The sequence below is a fragment of the Typopeltis vanoorti genome, chromosome 18, assembly GCF_054136105.1.
Source record: "Typopeltis vanoorti isolate ZY-2024b chromosome 18, IOZ_Tvanoo_1.0, whole genome shotgun sequence".
In the NCBI taxonomy this organism is placed as follows: domain Eukaryota; kingdom Metazoa; phylum Arthropoda; class Arachnida; order Uropygi; family Thelyphonidae; genus Typopeltis; species Typopeltis vanoorti.
Genome location: NC_143566.1, coordinates 52,805,514 through 52,819,870, shown reverse-complemented (window position 1 = coordinate 52,819,870; position 14,357 = coordinate 52,805,514). Strand labels below are relative to the sequence as shown.

At 37.1% G+C, this 14,357-nt stretch overlaps 1 protein-coding gene across 1 annotated transcript in view; it reads left to right on the top strand.

Annotated features, from left to right (window-relative positions):
- LOC150096673 (twitchin-like) overlaps positions 1-14,357 on the top strand; it is a 2,440,784-nt gene that overhangs the window by 2,420,268 nt on the left and 6,159 nt on the right. The window contains exons 130-131 of the mRNA XM_090408679.1: positions 450-563; positions 10,442-10,682. Of these exons, the coding sequence (XP_090264805.1) occupies positions 450-563; positions 10,442-10,641 (314 nt within the window). The 3' untranslated portion in view covers positions 10,642-10,682. The remainder of the gene's footprint in view (positions 1-449; positions 564-10,441; positions 10,683-14,357) is intronic.

Sequence of the window (14,357 nt, the reverse complement as noted above, 5' to 3'; positions counted from 1 at the left end):
ACACGTCAAACACAACTTGGCTATCTTACATATTTGTTGAGTTCATGCTATTCATCATCAAACATGGGCTTTTATCTCTAGATGATAGAAAGTTGATAATAACAATGATATGTTTAATGATCCTGTTAGTCTTAATTTCTTGCAGACCGAAAACATCTCAATTTTTGCTTAATATATATATATATATATATATATATATATATATATATATATATATATATATACATACATATATATATATACATACATATATATATTAATGTATATAAAATGAAGACTTAGCTTGAGATGGATGTTAGTGCTTTATTTCATACATCCCAAAAATATACTCTGTGTTAATTTTTTTTGTTTTTTGAAAAAAAAGCAAACAATCAAAATGTTTTCATTTCTTAATATGTTTATTTGTATTGCTATAAATGCCATAAATTGTTCTCATTTTTTAACTATAGTTCCTGGTGAGGAACCTAAAGGACCAGGTTTTTCCATTTTTCCAACTTCTCTCACCATTCATGAAGGTCAGCCATCAACATTTAGTGCCACAGTATTGAAAGATGTTAAAAGGGGTAAGTGTCCCTTTTTGTTGCTGCTTTAGTTCTAGAATTCTTTCTTTCTTTCAATTTGAACCTATAAGCATAATGTCTTTTGTCCACCTCCTTTCAATATCAAATTAACTAGATGTGTGCAGTGGTGAGCTATGGAAATTTTAAAAAAGGGCTAACATCGTTGAGCAGGAAAAAAAAGCCGTATTTCACAAAAACGTTTATTAATACAGCTTGTGTACAAATGCATCAAAAAGTATAAGGGGACAATCAACCTGTCAAGGCTATCATTTTTAAACAAATATTTCATGATCTAAACATGAAATATTTGCACACAATCATCTGTGTTAATTTATCTTACATAAGAAAAACATTTTTTAACTATCAAAATATAATAAGAATAAAATCTTTTATAATCACACATATGAAATAGTCCGCATTTTTTATAAACAAAATAAATTTCTTTTGTTTGTGATAGAAGTTTTTATGACAAACGATCCATAAATATTATCTAAACACAATAATATTGAAATACATTTTATTTCTCTTTTGTTTTTATACTTCAAGTGATAATCAAAGGGCATTATTTATTATTACCGGCAACTCCAAGGAGTCATTAGACTCATCGAGGGAAGCCCTAAACATGATGTCAAGAACAACTATTCAACATCCACACAGTATCTATCATACTTTGCCTTGAACTTATTCACAGTCATGGCACTCACAACACTCTGGCAACTTATTCCACTCATTCACCACTCTCCAAGTAAAAAAGTTCTAACACCCTTGCAAACCACATTTCCATGGATGGTCCCCTAGTCCTCCCACCTCCTGTTCTGAAAAATATCCTCTGAATTAATCTTATAGAAACTCTTCAGTAATTTGAATGTCTCAATCATATCTCCCCTTTTCTGCCTATCAACTAATTTCTGCAACCCACAAATCTTCAACCTGTTCTCATAAGGTTCATTCCATTGACCTGCTATAATCTTGATCGCTTGCTTCTGGATCCTCTCCACCTCCTCCCCATCAAGAAGAAACCCTGGTGCCGAGATCTGGGCACAGTAGTTAAGATGAGGTCTTATCAAGGCTCGATACAGAGGAACAATAACTTGCTTGTCTCTGCTCTCAAAATATTCTTCAGTAACCAAGTGATTATTATTTTAGACCTCCAGGGATTTCCAAAGACTCATCGAGGGAGGACTCATCTACAACTCTGTCTCCACCACTCACAATACACGAATGCCATCTACCACTGACCACCACCACTGGTATTTCCACAGACATTCAGAACATCAATGTCCAAAGCAGGATTCGAGCTCACAGCCTTTTGGCTGGAGAGTGGTTGCGCTAACCACTCGGCCAGCCAGGCTGGCCACTGTGAGCTGATTTAGCCACTTTTGCAATGTTCCCCCTAAACTTCAACTCCCTATCCACCAACATTCCCAAATCCCTGGCTTTTCAGCCTCCTGGAGTACAGTTCCACCAATGTGGTATATTGCTGCTAATCTTTTCACTCCAAAATGCATAACCTTACACTTTACCACATTAAACTGACATCCATTCTCCTTAGTCCAGTCCTCCAATCTATCCAAATCATCCTGCAAAATTTTGACATCATGTGCATTCACTATTCCTCTACCCAACTTTGCATCATCAGCAAACAAATGAACAGTTCCTCTCAGATCCTTTCCTATATCGTTAATGAACAAATTAAATAGCAGTGGTCCAAGAACAGAACCCAGCGGCACACCACTAGTCACAGGTCGTCTTTTGGACTCTACCCCTGAATAAACTACTCTCTGATATCTCGCCATCAACCACACTCCTATCCATCTCACCAACCCTATATCCATCCCCATATGCTGCAGTTTACTGATTAGAATTCCATGTGGTATCCTGTCAAAGGCCTTAGCAAGGTCCAGCAGTATCATTGTATAACCATTACCCTTATCCAGTTCAGCCATCACTGTGTTATAAAACATAAGCAAGTTAGTGAGGTATGATCTACCCTTCACAAAAACCATGCTGTCCCCCATACAGTATCCTATTTTCATCTATCCATTCCTGTATTTTTCTCGACTACTTTCTCCAAAAATTTAAAATGACACCTGATATCCTGATCGGTCGGTAATTTGCTGTTGCAAATTACCGACCGATCTTGGAACCTCCTTTATGCAGTGGAACTATTTTCCCTTCTTTCCACCCCCTCGGGACTAACCCAGACCCGAGACTCCAATTAAACAAAATGGTCAAGAGCACTGACAATTCTTTAGCTGCTTAACGTATGACTCGAGCTGGTATACCATCCAATCCCACAGATGTACTCACATTAAGGTTTTGTAATATACTATTCACCTGCATTTCATTCATCTCAATTCCCGTATAAGCTATTGGTTCCTTCATTCCTGAAATATCATCCACCTGGATGATATACTCTTGCAAAGTGCTCGCTCAGTAATTCCACTACATCAACTGATTCAGTTACCTCCCTACCATCGGCATTCCTTAAAATCACTCTGCCGTATACATTTTTTCTTTTACTTGCAGCATATCAAAAAAACTGTTTGGGATTCTCTTTAGCTTGTGTGGCTGATTTCCTTTCATAATCCGCTTTTGCTTTTCTTACCACAATCGTTACCCTTCTGACCTGTGCTTTATACTGTTCATGGGCCTGTAGATCACCTTTCTCCTTAAAATCCCTACAAAGTTGTTTGTTTGTTTTTTTTGCAGCTCAAGCTTAATGGTGTTATTCATCCATTTAACCCCTGCTTGATTTACTATCCAGACTCTAGGTATATACTCAGCCATTATCTACTTCAAACATTCCTTTGCCGCTTCCCATGCACTATCAACCTCCAGCCCTTGCAGTTTTACATGCCATGGCACTGAACCAAGCAATCTCCTAAACTTGTCATACTTACCAGCCTGGTAATTTCACATGTACCCTTTCTTAATTGAAAATTCCACACATTTAGCCACCTCTCAGGTGACTTTATGATCACTCTCACCAATTGGTGGCGATGTGGTCATATTCATGACAGTCAAATTCTCAGATGCAATTACTAGGTCAAGCACTCTTGAACCCCTAGTATATTCCATTGCATGCTGTGTCAAGTAGTTATCCCTTAATAACTGCATAAAATTCAATTCCTTCCTCGCATATATCCTCTCCTCCTTCCGATCAATGTTACCATAGTTGAAATCCCCATAATAATTACGCTCCTTCCACTCATTGTGTCAATTTGTCTATGCATACTATCTCCATCATCTATTCCTTCACCTGGTCTATAGCAGCACCCAACTGTATATTTTGTTCCACTAGTCTCAATCTCACACCAAATAGCCTCAAATGTGCTCTCTTCACTATCCTGCAGTTCAACTTCAATTCTCTTTGGCTGCAGTTCATTAGCTATCATCAATAACACTCCTCCCCCCATTCTTTTCTCTCTGTCCCTCCTAAACACACTATACCCTTCACATTTTATCCCACTAGCTATATCATCATCTGTCAGCCATGTCTCACTAATGCCAATAACCTGTGGCCAGGAAGAGCCAACCAAAGTTAAAAATTCTTCCTTCTTGTTCCTAATACTCTTAGCATTAGTATACATGAAGTGCAGAAGCCTGTTAGTCCCACCCCTATCTTGATGCCTTATACTATCCCATTCTGATTTGTTGCCCTTCGTACTAGCTCAGGCATATTATACACATTCTTACACCCAACTGCCTCCCTGGTGTCTGCATATCCACTTCCTTCCCCCCCCCCCCCAAGAGCTCTAGTTTCCCTGATTCTGCACATCCACTTTCACTTCATTCAGCAACACTTTTTTCCAGTCTCTACACACCAAATCCATTCAGATGCAAACCATCCATCTTGTATAAGTCCTTTCGCCCATCAAACTCACTACACACGTCCACAAACTCCATTTTATAGTCCTATTTATTTATATGTGATTACTAAAAGTGAATTCGTATTTGTAAAATGGTAGTAACAGTAAATACAATATTTTATTTAACAAAATCACTTTGTTAGGTTTCTGTATAAGTTTTTCACTTAATATATGTAAAAAATTGTTTTTTTTTCTTTTTTTTGAAAAAATAAAAAGGTAAACAAGAAGAACAAGGGGCTTCAAATTTGAGAAAAATTTAACAAAGGGCTATAAATAAACTTTAATATATACTTTCCGATATTTCGGCAAACGTCACGTTGCCATCTTCTTGGGAACTTAATACAAAGACATGTGCACACTACATAACAGCAAATGAGAACCGAAGCTAGGAAGCTAACGTTTTCCTAAAGTTCTGATGGTGCCCCCTAGCGGGCTATATTGGTAGTTCTTGGCCTGAAGTTCTTCTGATAAATGTTTCCCAAATTTGGGGCAGTCTCATGCATCCAAATTTGTTGAGGTTTGGCATGTTCCTAAGGGCTGAGGCTGATTCCATGAATACTCTCAAAAAGGTAAACAAGAAGAACAAGGGGCTCCAAATTTGAGAAAAATTTCACAAAGGGCTCGGGCAAGCCCCTTATAGCTCACCACTGGATGTGTTTGTGTGTGCGCACGCATATATAACACACAAAGTAACAAAATACATTAGTGAAATGTGTTTGTTCTTGTAGAGAGGCTTATACGCTGGTTAAACACGATAACTAATAATTAAGGAATTGACAGTGTACACTAGAAATATAAATTAAATAAACTTTAATATATACTTTCCGATATTTCGGCAAACGTCACGTTGCCATCTTCTTGGGAACTTAATACAAAGACATGTGCACATTACATAACAGCAAATGAGAACTGAAGCTAGGAAGCTAACGTTTTCCTAAAGTTCTGATGGTGCCCCCTAGCGGGCTATATTGGTAGTTCTTGGCCTTTGGGCTGAAGTTCTTCTGATAAATGTTTCCCAAATTTGGGGCAGTCTCATGCATCCAAATTTGTTAGGTTTGGCATGTTCCTGAGGGCTGAGGCTGATTCCATGAATAGTCTCATATTTGAACTTGCTGCGGTGTATTACTGTGGCTTTCTTCCATCTTATTCTGTGGCAAGTATCCAGAGCGTGGTCTGCAAGCCCAGAGTGGCTGTACTGGTGAAATCGGATGTAATCATTGTGTTCTGAGATTTTGATATTTGCTGTCCTGCCTGTTTGGCCAAAGTAGGACAATATATATTTCTAGTGTACGCTGTCAATTCCTTAATTATTAGTTATCATGAAATGTGTTTGAAATCATTGTTGAAATTTGTAATTTCAACTTATGCTTTAAAAATGTTGCAGCAGAGTATAATATGTAAACAAAGATAAAAAAAAACATTAAAGCTGAAGCTACATTATTACATGGTTAATTCTCTAATTACTAATGAGAATTTTAGATGATGTCTCCATTGATATAAAAAAAAAACTATCAGCATTGCCCTCAGTTTTGACTTGCTCATCATCCTTGCTTTTTTTTCATTCTCGGTGACGTGGGAGTTTTCCCGTGCATTGATTGTCTCTTTGTTTCTGGATAGTACTCGACTTTTTCCTTTTTTCACAGTTGAAATCCACATTGAAAGGCACCCATTTTCAGTCAGTGGATGATGTAAAGGAGAAAACGGAAGGGCACTACTGAAGCAGATAACACCTGATGACTTGCAGCACTGCTCCCATCAATGGAAAATTTGTATGAAATGGTGTATAGATAGAGGAGGGTGTATGTTGAAGGGGGATAATAATTAAGTTGTACAATTGTAATAATGAACCACATTTTTGCAACCAGTCTTGTTATTTAATAGCCAAACCTCGTATAATCTCTTTATTTCTAAATATCAATATTTTTCTCATCAGTGTCATAATCTGTTATTCTCACTCACCATTTTCCTCTTTATTCTTTCACAGAATAAAGAGGAACTTTTAAACATTTCATAATTCCCTCTGCACAGTTAGCTTAGTGGCTGTGCTCTTCGCAACCTGGAGAAATAGTGTCCTAGGTTTGATTCCCATTGGTGATGTGAGGAGCTGAAGGATCTTCCTCAGTCAAAGCCAAGTTAGCCAGTCTTGGGCATGGACAATAGAGTTTTTTCCCCAGTTTATCCAGGGATTTTTTCATCCCATAGAACAATCAAACCAGCCTTGAGAACTCAACACTGCAGGACATAGGATGTACTGGGGCATAGGGCTGACCACCTTATCGGTCCGATGATCGATAAACCCTTGATACCACAAGGTACAAGATGGTATAAAGAAGATGAGATAATTCCCTCGAATGCAATACCAAAAAAAGTGCTAACTTTGAAAATATTCAGGAACCTTTCAGGATGCTGCCATGCAGTTATAAAACAATTCTAGCTCACTTGATTCATTTGTATGTAGCTATTTCAAGCAATTTACATATTAACCCTTAATTAGTCACACCTTTTTTTTGTTACATAAGTAGTCGCATGGGGCCTATTTGACCCCAAAATTAAGGTTATGCTTCTTCATCCTTCCCCCCCCCCCTCTTTTACCTTGCAGTGTCAAGGGTTTTCTATTCATATAACTGCAACCATACACAAGGATAAGGTGGTTAAACCCTATGTCTCCTGGTATATCCTATGTCTGTAGAAGCGTTGAGTTCTCAAGGCCGGTGTGCCTGCTTGCATGATGAAAAACCAGATAAAGTGGGGAGAAAAACCCTGTAGTCCATATAGTCTGAAATAATCCTAAGCTCTTCACGTTAGTGAAGGGAATCAAACCCAGGACACTCCTTTCCCAAGCATATAGTTGTGAAGTGCATAGCCACTCAGCTAACTGCGCAGACCAAAAAAGTTATTAATATTGTTATTAAGCGCCTCCGTAGCACAACTGGAAGAATGACAGTACGTTGCGCCCTTCAATTAGAAAAGGCCTAAGTTCGATTCTCGTCATGACAGGAGGAATCTTTACATGGACTTTTTCAATTGAAGGCGAGTTAGCCGATCTCATATGGAGGTAGCAGGATTTTTCATCCCGCATACAGACAATTGGCCCTTCAGAACACACACAATTTACAGACAAAAATACTAGCAGTGGTGGTGGTGGTGGTGGGCAGTAGACGACGTTGGTATAGGTGACTGGTAGGTTCTGTGTAGTAGTGGAGACGGAGAATTGTACAGTAGGTGTCCTCCCACGACGAGTCTTCAGATTCCTTGGAGGTGTCATGAATAATAATAATATTATTATTATGTGACACCTCCAATGAGTCCAAAGACTCATTGGGGGAGGGCACCTACTCTACAATTCTCCATCTCCACCATTAAATCTACCAACTACAGTGAACCACAACTGCTGCCATCATCTACTGTCAACCACCTCTAGTATTTTTGTCTGTATGCAGGATGAAAAACCCGAGTTTCTGGGAGAAAAATCCCTTCTACATCCATATGAGATCGTAACTCACCTTCAATTGAAAAAACACATATCAAGATTATTCTCATCACAATGAGAATCAAACATGCCTTCTCCAATCGAAGGGTGCAACATATCATCATTCTTCCAATTGCACTATGGAGGTGCAATTCAGGCTTATGATATTTCTCATAAGATTGATTATAGTGAGTAAAATGAAATAAACAAAAAATTAATATTGCTTTATTAACATTTTTATTCAGTCTTAATTTTCCATACAATAATTGCATCTTACTGAATAATTCTCATTGCAAATGAAGTTGAGACATTTTTCACACTTTGATCTTATTTGATGATCCTTCAATCTTGGACATATTACACATCGACCCCAGGAATATCCAGAAGTGCCTGGTTCTTCCAGGTGGAGCTTCTGAAATAACCAAGTTTTCTCATAGCTTTTTCCAGACATCCCTTGATACTTGTGAAATATCTAAACGCTTGTTTTGAAATGGTCTGGTCAATTCCATGGATAATTTCTTTAGAAAGTTCCATTTGCTCATTTTAGAACTCTTAGGTAGTCCAAAATTATACAGAACATATGCATTTATTGCAGATACAGTCAAGAAATGGAAAAACAGCATCAATGGCCATCTTTTAGTGTGTTTTCCAGGATTATATGTCATACACGTTTTATCATATGTATCAACATTCCCTTTTGTAGAATTATAAAATTTTATTATTTCAGGCTTATTTTCTGGACATTCTTCATCATTTGAAGTTATGAAAGGAAACTGTGAGCAAGAGGGTGAGGAGTGGTTTCTTTGCATGGAGGGTGGAACCATGGAATGCATTGCCTGATGGCGTGGTGAGAGCGAGAACAGTCAATGAGTTCAAGGAGTAGTATGATAGACTTTGTGTTTCTTAGGGGGGGGGACCTCCCCTTGATGAGTCTTGATAGACTTTGTGTTTCTTAGGAAGGACCTCCCACGATAAGTCAAAAGACTTATCGTGGGAGGCCTGAATAATAATAATAATAATAATAATTTCAGATACCCTGTGCAGGGAAGAAATAAGAATTACACCTTTGGACGTTTTGGACACATAAGATTTCATAGTCAATTCTCTGGTGAAACCAAATAAACTACTGTGTGGTTCTCATGTTTTATTAGATTGAAACTTGAGTGGTATTTCATTTTTATTTTATGTAGTGTACCCAGCAAAGTCAGTTTGTGGTCTTTGAACAAAGATAATGCCAGTTATCAACTGTGGTGTTTCACCCAGTGATGGGTGTAATCAGTCTCTTGACTATTGCTTCTGTCGAATTTTTGAAAGATTCATCAGATTGAGTGCCGATGTAAATTTCAAATGTAAAAAAGGTATCGTTTTTGCATCCACCATAGCAAAAACTTTTAGCCCATACTTGTTCGGCTTATTTGGCGAATACTGGTGAAAAACACATTGCCACGAAAAGCAACTAAATGTTCATCAGTTGTCTAAAACTTGGATAGACAATATAATTTTTTATAATTTTCCGAAAGCAGTGCAGCCAGTTTGCAAAATGGAGCCAACCTGCCCTATTCTTTTCATGATTCTCGGTCATGGATATTGTCAAACTGCAGAACTCTCAAAATAAATAAGAATCATTGTTGTGACATAGACATACGAAATAGTTCTATCCCTGTATCATTAGTAACTAGGGCTGTCTTAAGGCATGGGCACACTGGGCAGGTACCCAGGGGTTCCATGCTGCCATATTGTTCATGAGAAATCTCTTGGCAGTGTATAAATTACTCAACCTCTTGCTGGAACACTGAGCTAAAAATCAGTGTTTAAACATTGATTAAAAGTATCAATAAATCTATAGGCTTAATTTTATTGACCATTGGTGGGTGGTAGGGGCCTTCAGTGCATTGCTTTACCCAGGGGCCTACAATACTGTTAAGATGGTACTGTCAGTAGCCCACAATTTTATTAATAAAATAGCTCAAAATGCTTTGAGTTACTTTGGTAATGGCAAACTCAGTGTCAACAAATGTAATCATTGTGACTAGAACAAGAAAATATGTAATAAAATACAAAATCGAAAAAAAAAAAAAAAATCGCTTAAAAATACTCAATTATGTAGTTTTTATTATTCGTGACACCTCCAAGGAGTCCAAAGACTCATCACGGGAGGACACCTATTGCGCAACTCTCCATCTCCACCACCACACCAAACCTCTACTACCAATCATCAACATCAGCACCATGGTGTGGGGGGCAGTAAGAAACTCAGCTACTCAAATCGCAACAAAAACCCATCATTGGTTTTATCAGAAATCAAACTTGAATGATGGCTGGGGTCAAAATAAACCCCATGCAACTAATTAAAGGTTAAGGAAACTATATTATCATCATATGTGTAATTTAAAACTCAATATTCTATGATGGACTGATATATCTGAATTATTTATAAATTCTGGAAATTCCTAAAACAAAAAAATACTAATAAATAATATTAAAATATTTTATGAAATTTGATTTGCAGCTTTCTTTACTGATTTGTTTCTCCTTCTTAGCAACATGGATAAAGGATGCTAAAGTTATTGATGAGAAGAATGCTCACTATCAGTTCAGTAAAGAGGGCCGTCGCTTCACCCTTACTATCCCCAATACCCTTACAACTGATATGGGTCAGTATACACTTTGTGTATCTGATGCTTCAGGAGAGAGCAAAGCTGAAGTATCGCTTAATGTCTTTACCGAAGCCGATCTTTGAATTTTCGTCGAAACTAGAACGAAACTTATTTTTATACTAAGGTAGGTTTCATTTCTAATATGGATGGATTAAGACAATTTAACTTTTTAATAATGGTGCAGTTTAGGAGCATCACATATAATAATTCATCAGACCATTTCATCTTTTACCATTAAATACTTAACTCAAGAAATTATACTGTCAAAAACAGAGGAAAGGCTTGAAACTATCTGAGTAACTACCTAGACTGGTGAAGTCAGTAACCTCTATATACAAGTAGCTGATCGTGAAGTTACTTCACATGCAAACTTTGTTTGCTTACACTTGGATGAATGATAAAATCAAGAATATAATTTCTTAACATCTTTAATTTATAATATAACCAAGTAAAAAAAAAATTCAATATCTATCTCTAATGCAGAAAATTTTAGTAGTAAGATATGGCAGTATGACTTCTGCATTACTTCAACCTTGGTATCACTTCTGGGTCTGGTTCCCAATGATGAGGCCTCAATAAAGGCTAAAACTGGTCTGGGTAGTGACCCTTCCCATAATGCATTGCATTATACTTGTCTGTAAGGATATGTACTTTGCATTATGGGATACTAAAGCAGCTGACGTGAAGTCATTAGCCTCTATATGCAAGTAGCCAATAGTGAAGTTACTTTAAGCACGTTTGCTTACACTTGGATAAAGGTTGAAACTAAGAATATAATTTCTTGGCATCTTTAATTTATATAAGGTACATACAACAATCAGTGTATACCAATTAAACACAGTTGCCACAAGCTAGAAAATAATGTTAAACTATTTTTGATTTTTCCATAAAATGAGAATCTCCTGAACTTTTGGGGGAGAGAGACTTCTATGGAGAAGATGAGCTTCATCCTCTGGATACTGTGTTTGATGTCAATAGTATTCTGTGTGAGACCAGACTTTTGAGGTTTCAAGTGTTCAATGCAATATTAATGTTCATTGCACAGAGGTGACAGTTTTTCTTTTGTAGATGGTAACAGATGAGAAATTTTGTTGATAGGAAAATATGTCTTCCTATGAATAAAAAAAAATACTACAAAATTCTACAAATAGGTTTAGAGATACCAGAAATATACAGAGATTGGAACCCTACATCTGAAGAATCCTTAGGTGTTGGAACATAGGAGTCAATTATCTGTTGGATTTGATGATTGTAACCATTTAATTCCATTCAAATTTTGATAGAAGTTTTTGTTGTAAGCTTGAGGGAGAGGAGTACATATTAAGTGCTCTATTAATAAACACTTCATAACACTAATTTTTTTTATTTTAAGAGGTTAATTCATAGTGAATTTAATGTGTGGGTGAAGGCTATTGATCCATTGCAAGAAAGTGGTAAGTTCGTTTTCAGAATGAGGCCAAACAGAGAGAGTTGGGAGATGAATGGATGAGAACAAGGAATCTTCCAAATAATTCAAAAAATAGTTTGCCAAAGGTGGAGACAGAGGGCTACCCTTGACAGTGTTTTCAACCTATCTATTGATCTCATTTTTCCAGTTGAAATATCCTGATTGTACAACATATGCAAAAATCTTCACAACATCATGAGAGAAATCATCATATAGTAAATATGATGATTTCCCTAATAGTGTCAGATAACAGAATGTTGGTAAGTAAAGAAGCAATGTTAAAGCTGAAACATATCAGTCTCTTGTATTTGAATATTCTTGAGATTTTTTTTTTTTTTTAGAGAAAATGTGTGGAATTCTTGATAAATGATCTGGATTGTCCAATATGTTCAGTTAGTAAATGAAAAGAAATTTAGCAATTCTATACATTTGAGAGTCAATATAATCCACGCTGTGTCTTACAGGACAACCTTATTTATGAATTTTTGGGAGACCATATAAACAAGGAATGGGCAGTTAATTTATACAAAGTATTTTGATCCCAGCTAACGACTTCATCAAGGAACTTATTTAATCTGCGATTTTTATTATTATGTGATACCTTCAAGGAGTCCAAAGACTCATCGAGGGAGGGCACCTACTCTACAACTTTCTGTCGTCACCACTCAATCTATCAACTAGAGTGAACTGCACCTACACAAACATCTACTGCCCACCACTAGTATTTTCACAGACAATCACAAACATCCATGCCCACAGTGGGATTCAAACCATAGCATTTTGGCTGGAGCAGATATGCTAACCACTCAAACAACCAGACCGGCATAGGATAATAACTTCGGTCTATCTTCCTCACATAGGCTACCTTATTCATTACCACTACAGCTTTTCCTTTATCCACTTTCGAAATAGATATATGGTACTTTTGTCTTAATGAAAGTAGCACACAGATTTCAGTACTAGATAAATTACATGGAGGTAATTTGTTTTTAAAGAGTAAAAGCAACAACTTCAGAGCTTAGTTTATTAGCATCTTCGCTTGGCGGGACTGACAGATTGCATTCGATATTATGCAAAAAAAATCAAGATACGTAATGGATTTAGGTACCACAGCAAAATCATGGTCACTAGCCAACACACTAGTCTCAACATCAGACAACAGATGTCCAGAAATATTCATAACCCATTGTTTAGTAGGAGTGTTGTAAGCAGTAAATTTTCACTTATGATATAATGATTCATATTTTTACATCAATCTGTAGAATTGTCTTCCATAAGAGTCGGTTAAAGAAATTATTCTTTAACCGACTATTGTTCTACATGTTTAGAAACATGTAGAACAATATCCAGTAAATCGTTGTCCAGAGTAACTGAAATACTTCTTTCAAGATCTAAAATATACTCAATATTAGATGCTAAATCTTTTTATAGCCACCCGAAGTTGGTCCCGTATCAAAGAAAAATTTCCCCGAATCTGTGCTGCTGTGATAAGAAGTACTTTAACATGTAAGGATAAAGAAGTGGTTGTGCCACTGTATAAAGCACTGGTCAGATCACATTTGGACTATTTTGCTGAAATCTGGTCACCTGGTTTTCAATGTGTTGTAGAGATAGTGGGGGGGGGGGGTCCAGAGGCTAGTGACTAAGACAATGTCAGGGCTGTGGAGAGAGGTTGAAGTTGAAATCGGTGGATAGGAGGAAGAGAGGTGATATGATGGATACATTTAAGTTGGTGAGAACATTTTATCAGATTAATCCAGAAGGGATTATAAAAAGAGGTGAGAGGGGCAGAACCAGAGGTCATCCCTGGAAGTTATGTAACAGTGTGGAGAAGAGGGATGTGAGGAATAATTTTTTTATATGGAGTCAATGAGTGGAACACATTACCAGGATGTGTTGTTAATGCATGAGTGTTAAGGATTTTAAGATTTGATATGACTCCATGGAGATGCAATAATAATAAATTATTGGGCAAAGCCAAAACATTCTTAACACGTTCGCTGCCAACTACGAGTATACTCGTAGTGGGTAAACCTGCTTCACAAGCCAGCTACGAGTATACTCGTAGGACGTTTACCGCCGGGAACGAGATTATTGTAGTGACCTTGAAGAAGTGAAAATGCTTGGCTTGTGGGGCTAGCTTCAAAACTGTGTATTCCCATAGAACGTATATGCTCTGTACAAGCCAACTACGAGTATACTCGTAGAACGTTTACCTCCGGTAACGAGATTATCGTACTGACCTTGAAGAAGTAAAACTACTCGGCGTAGGGGAACAGACCATGCCAAAGTAGCGTGGCAGCGAACGTGTTAAACACATCCCTCTTTATTGAGATATACTGACAGTTATGC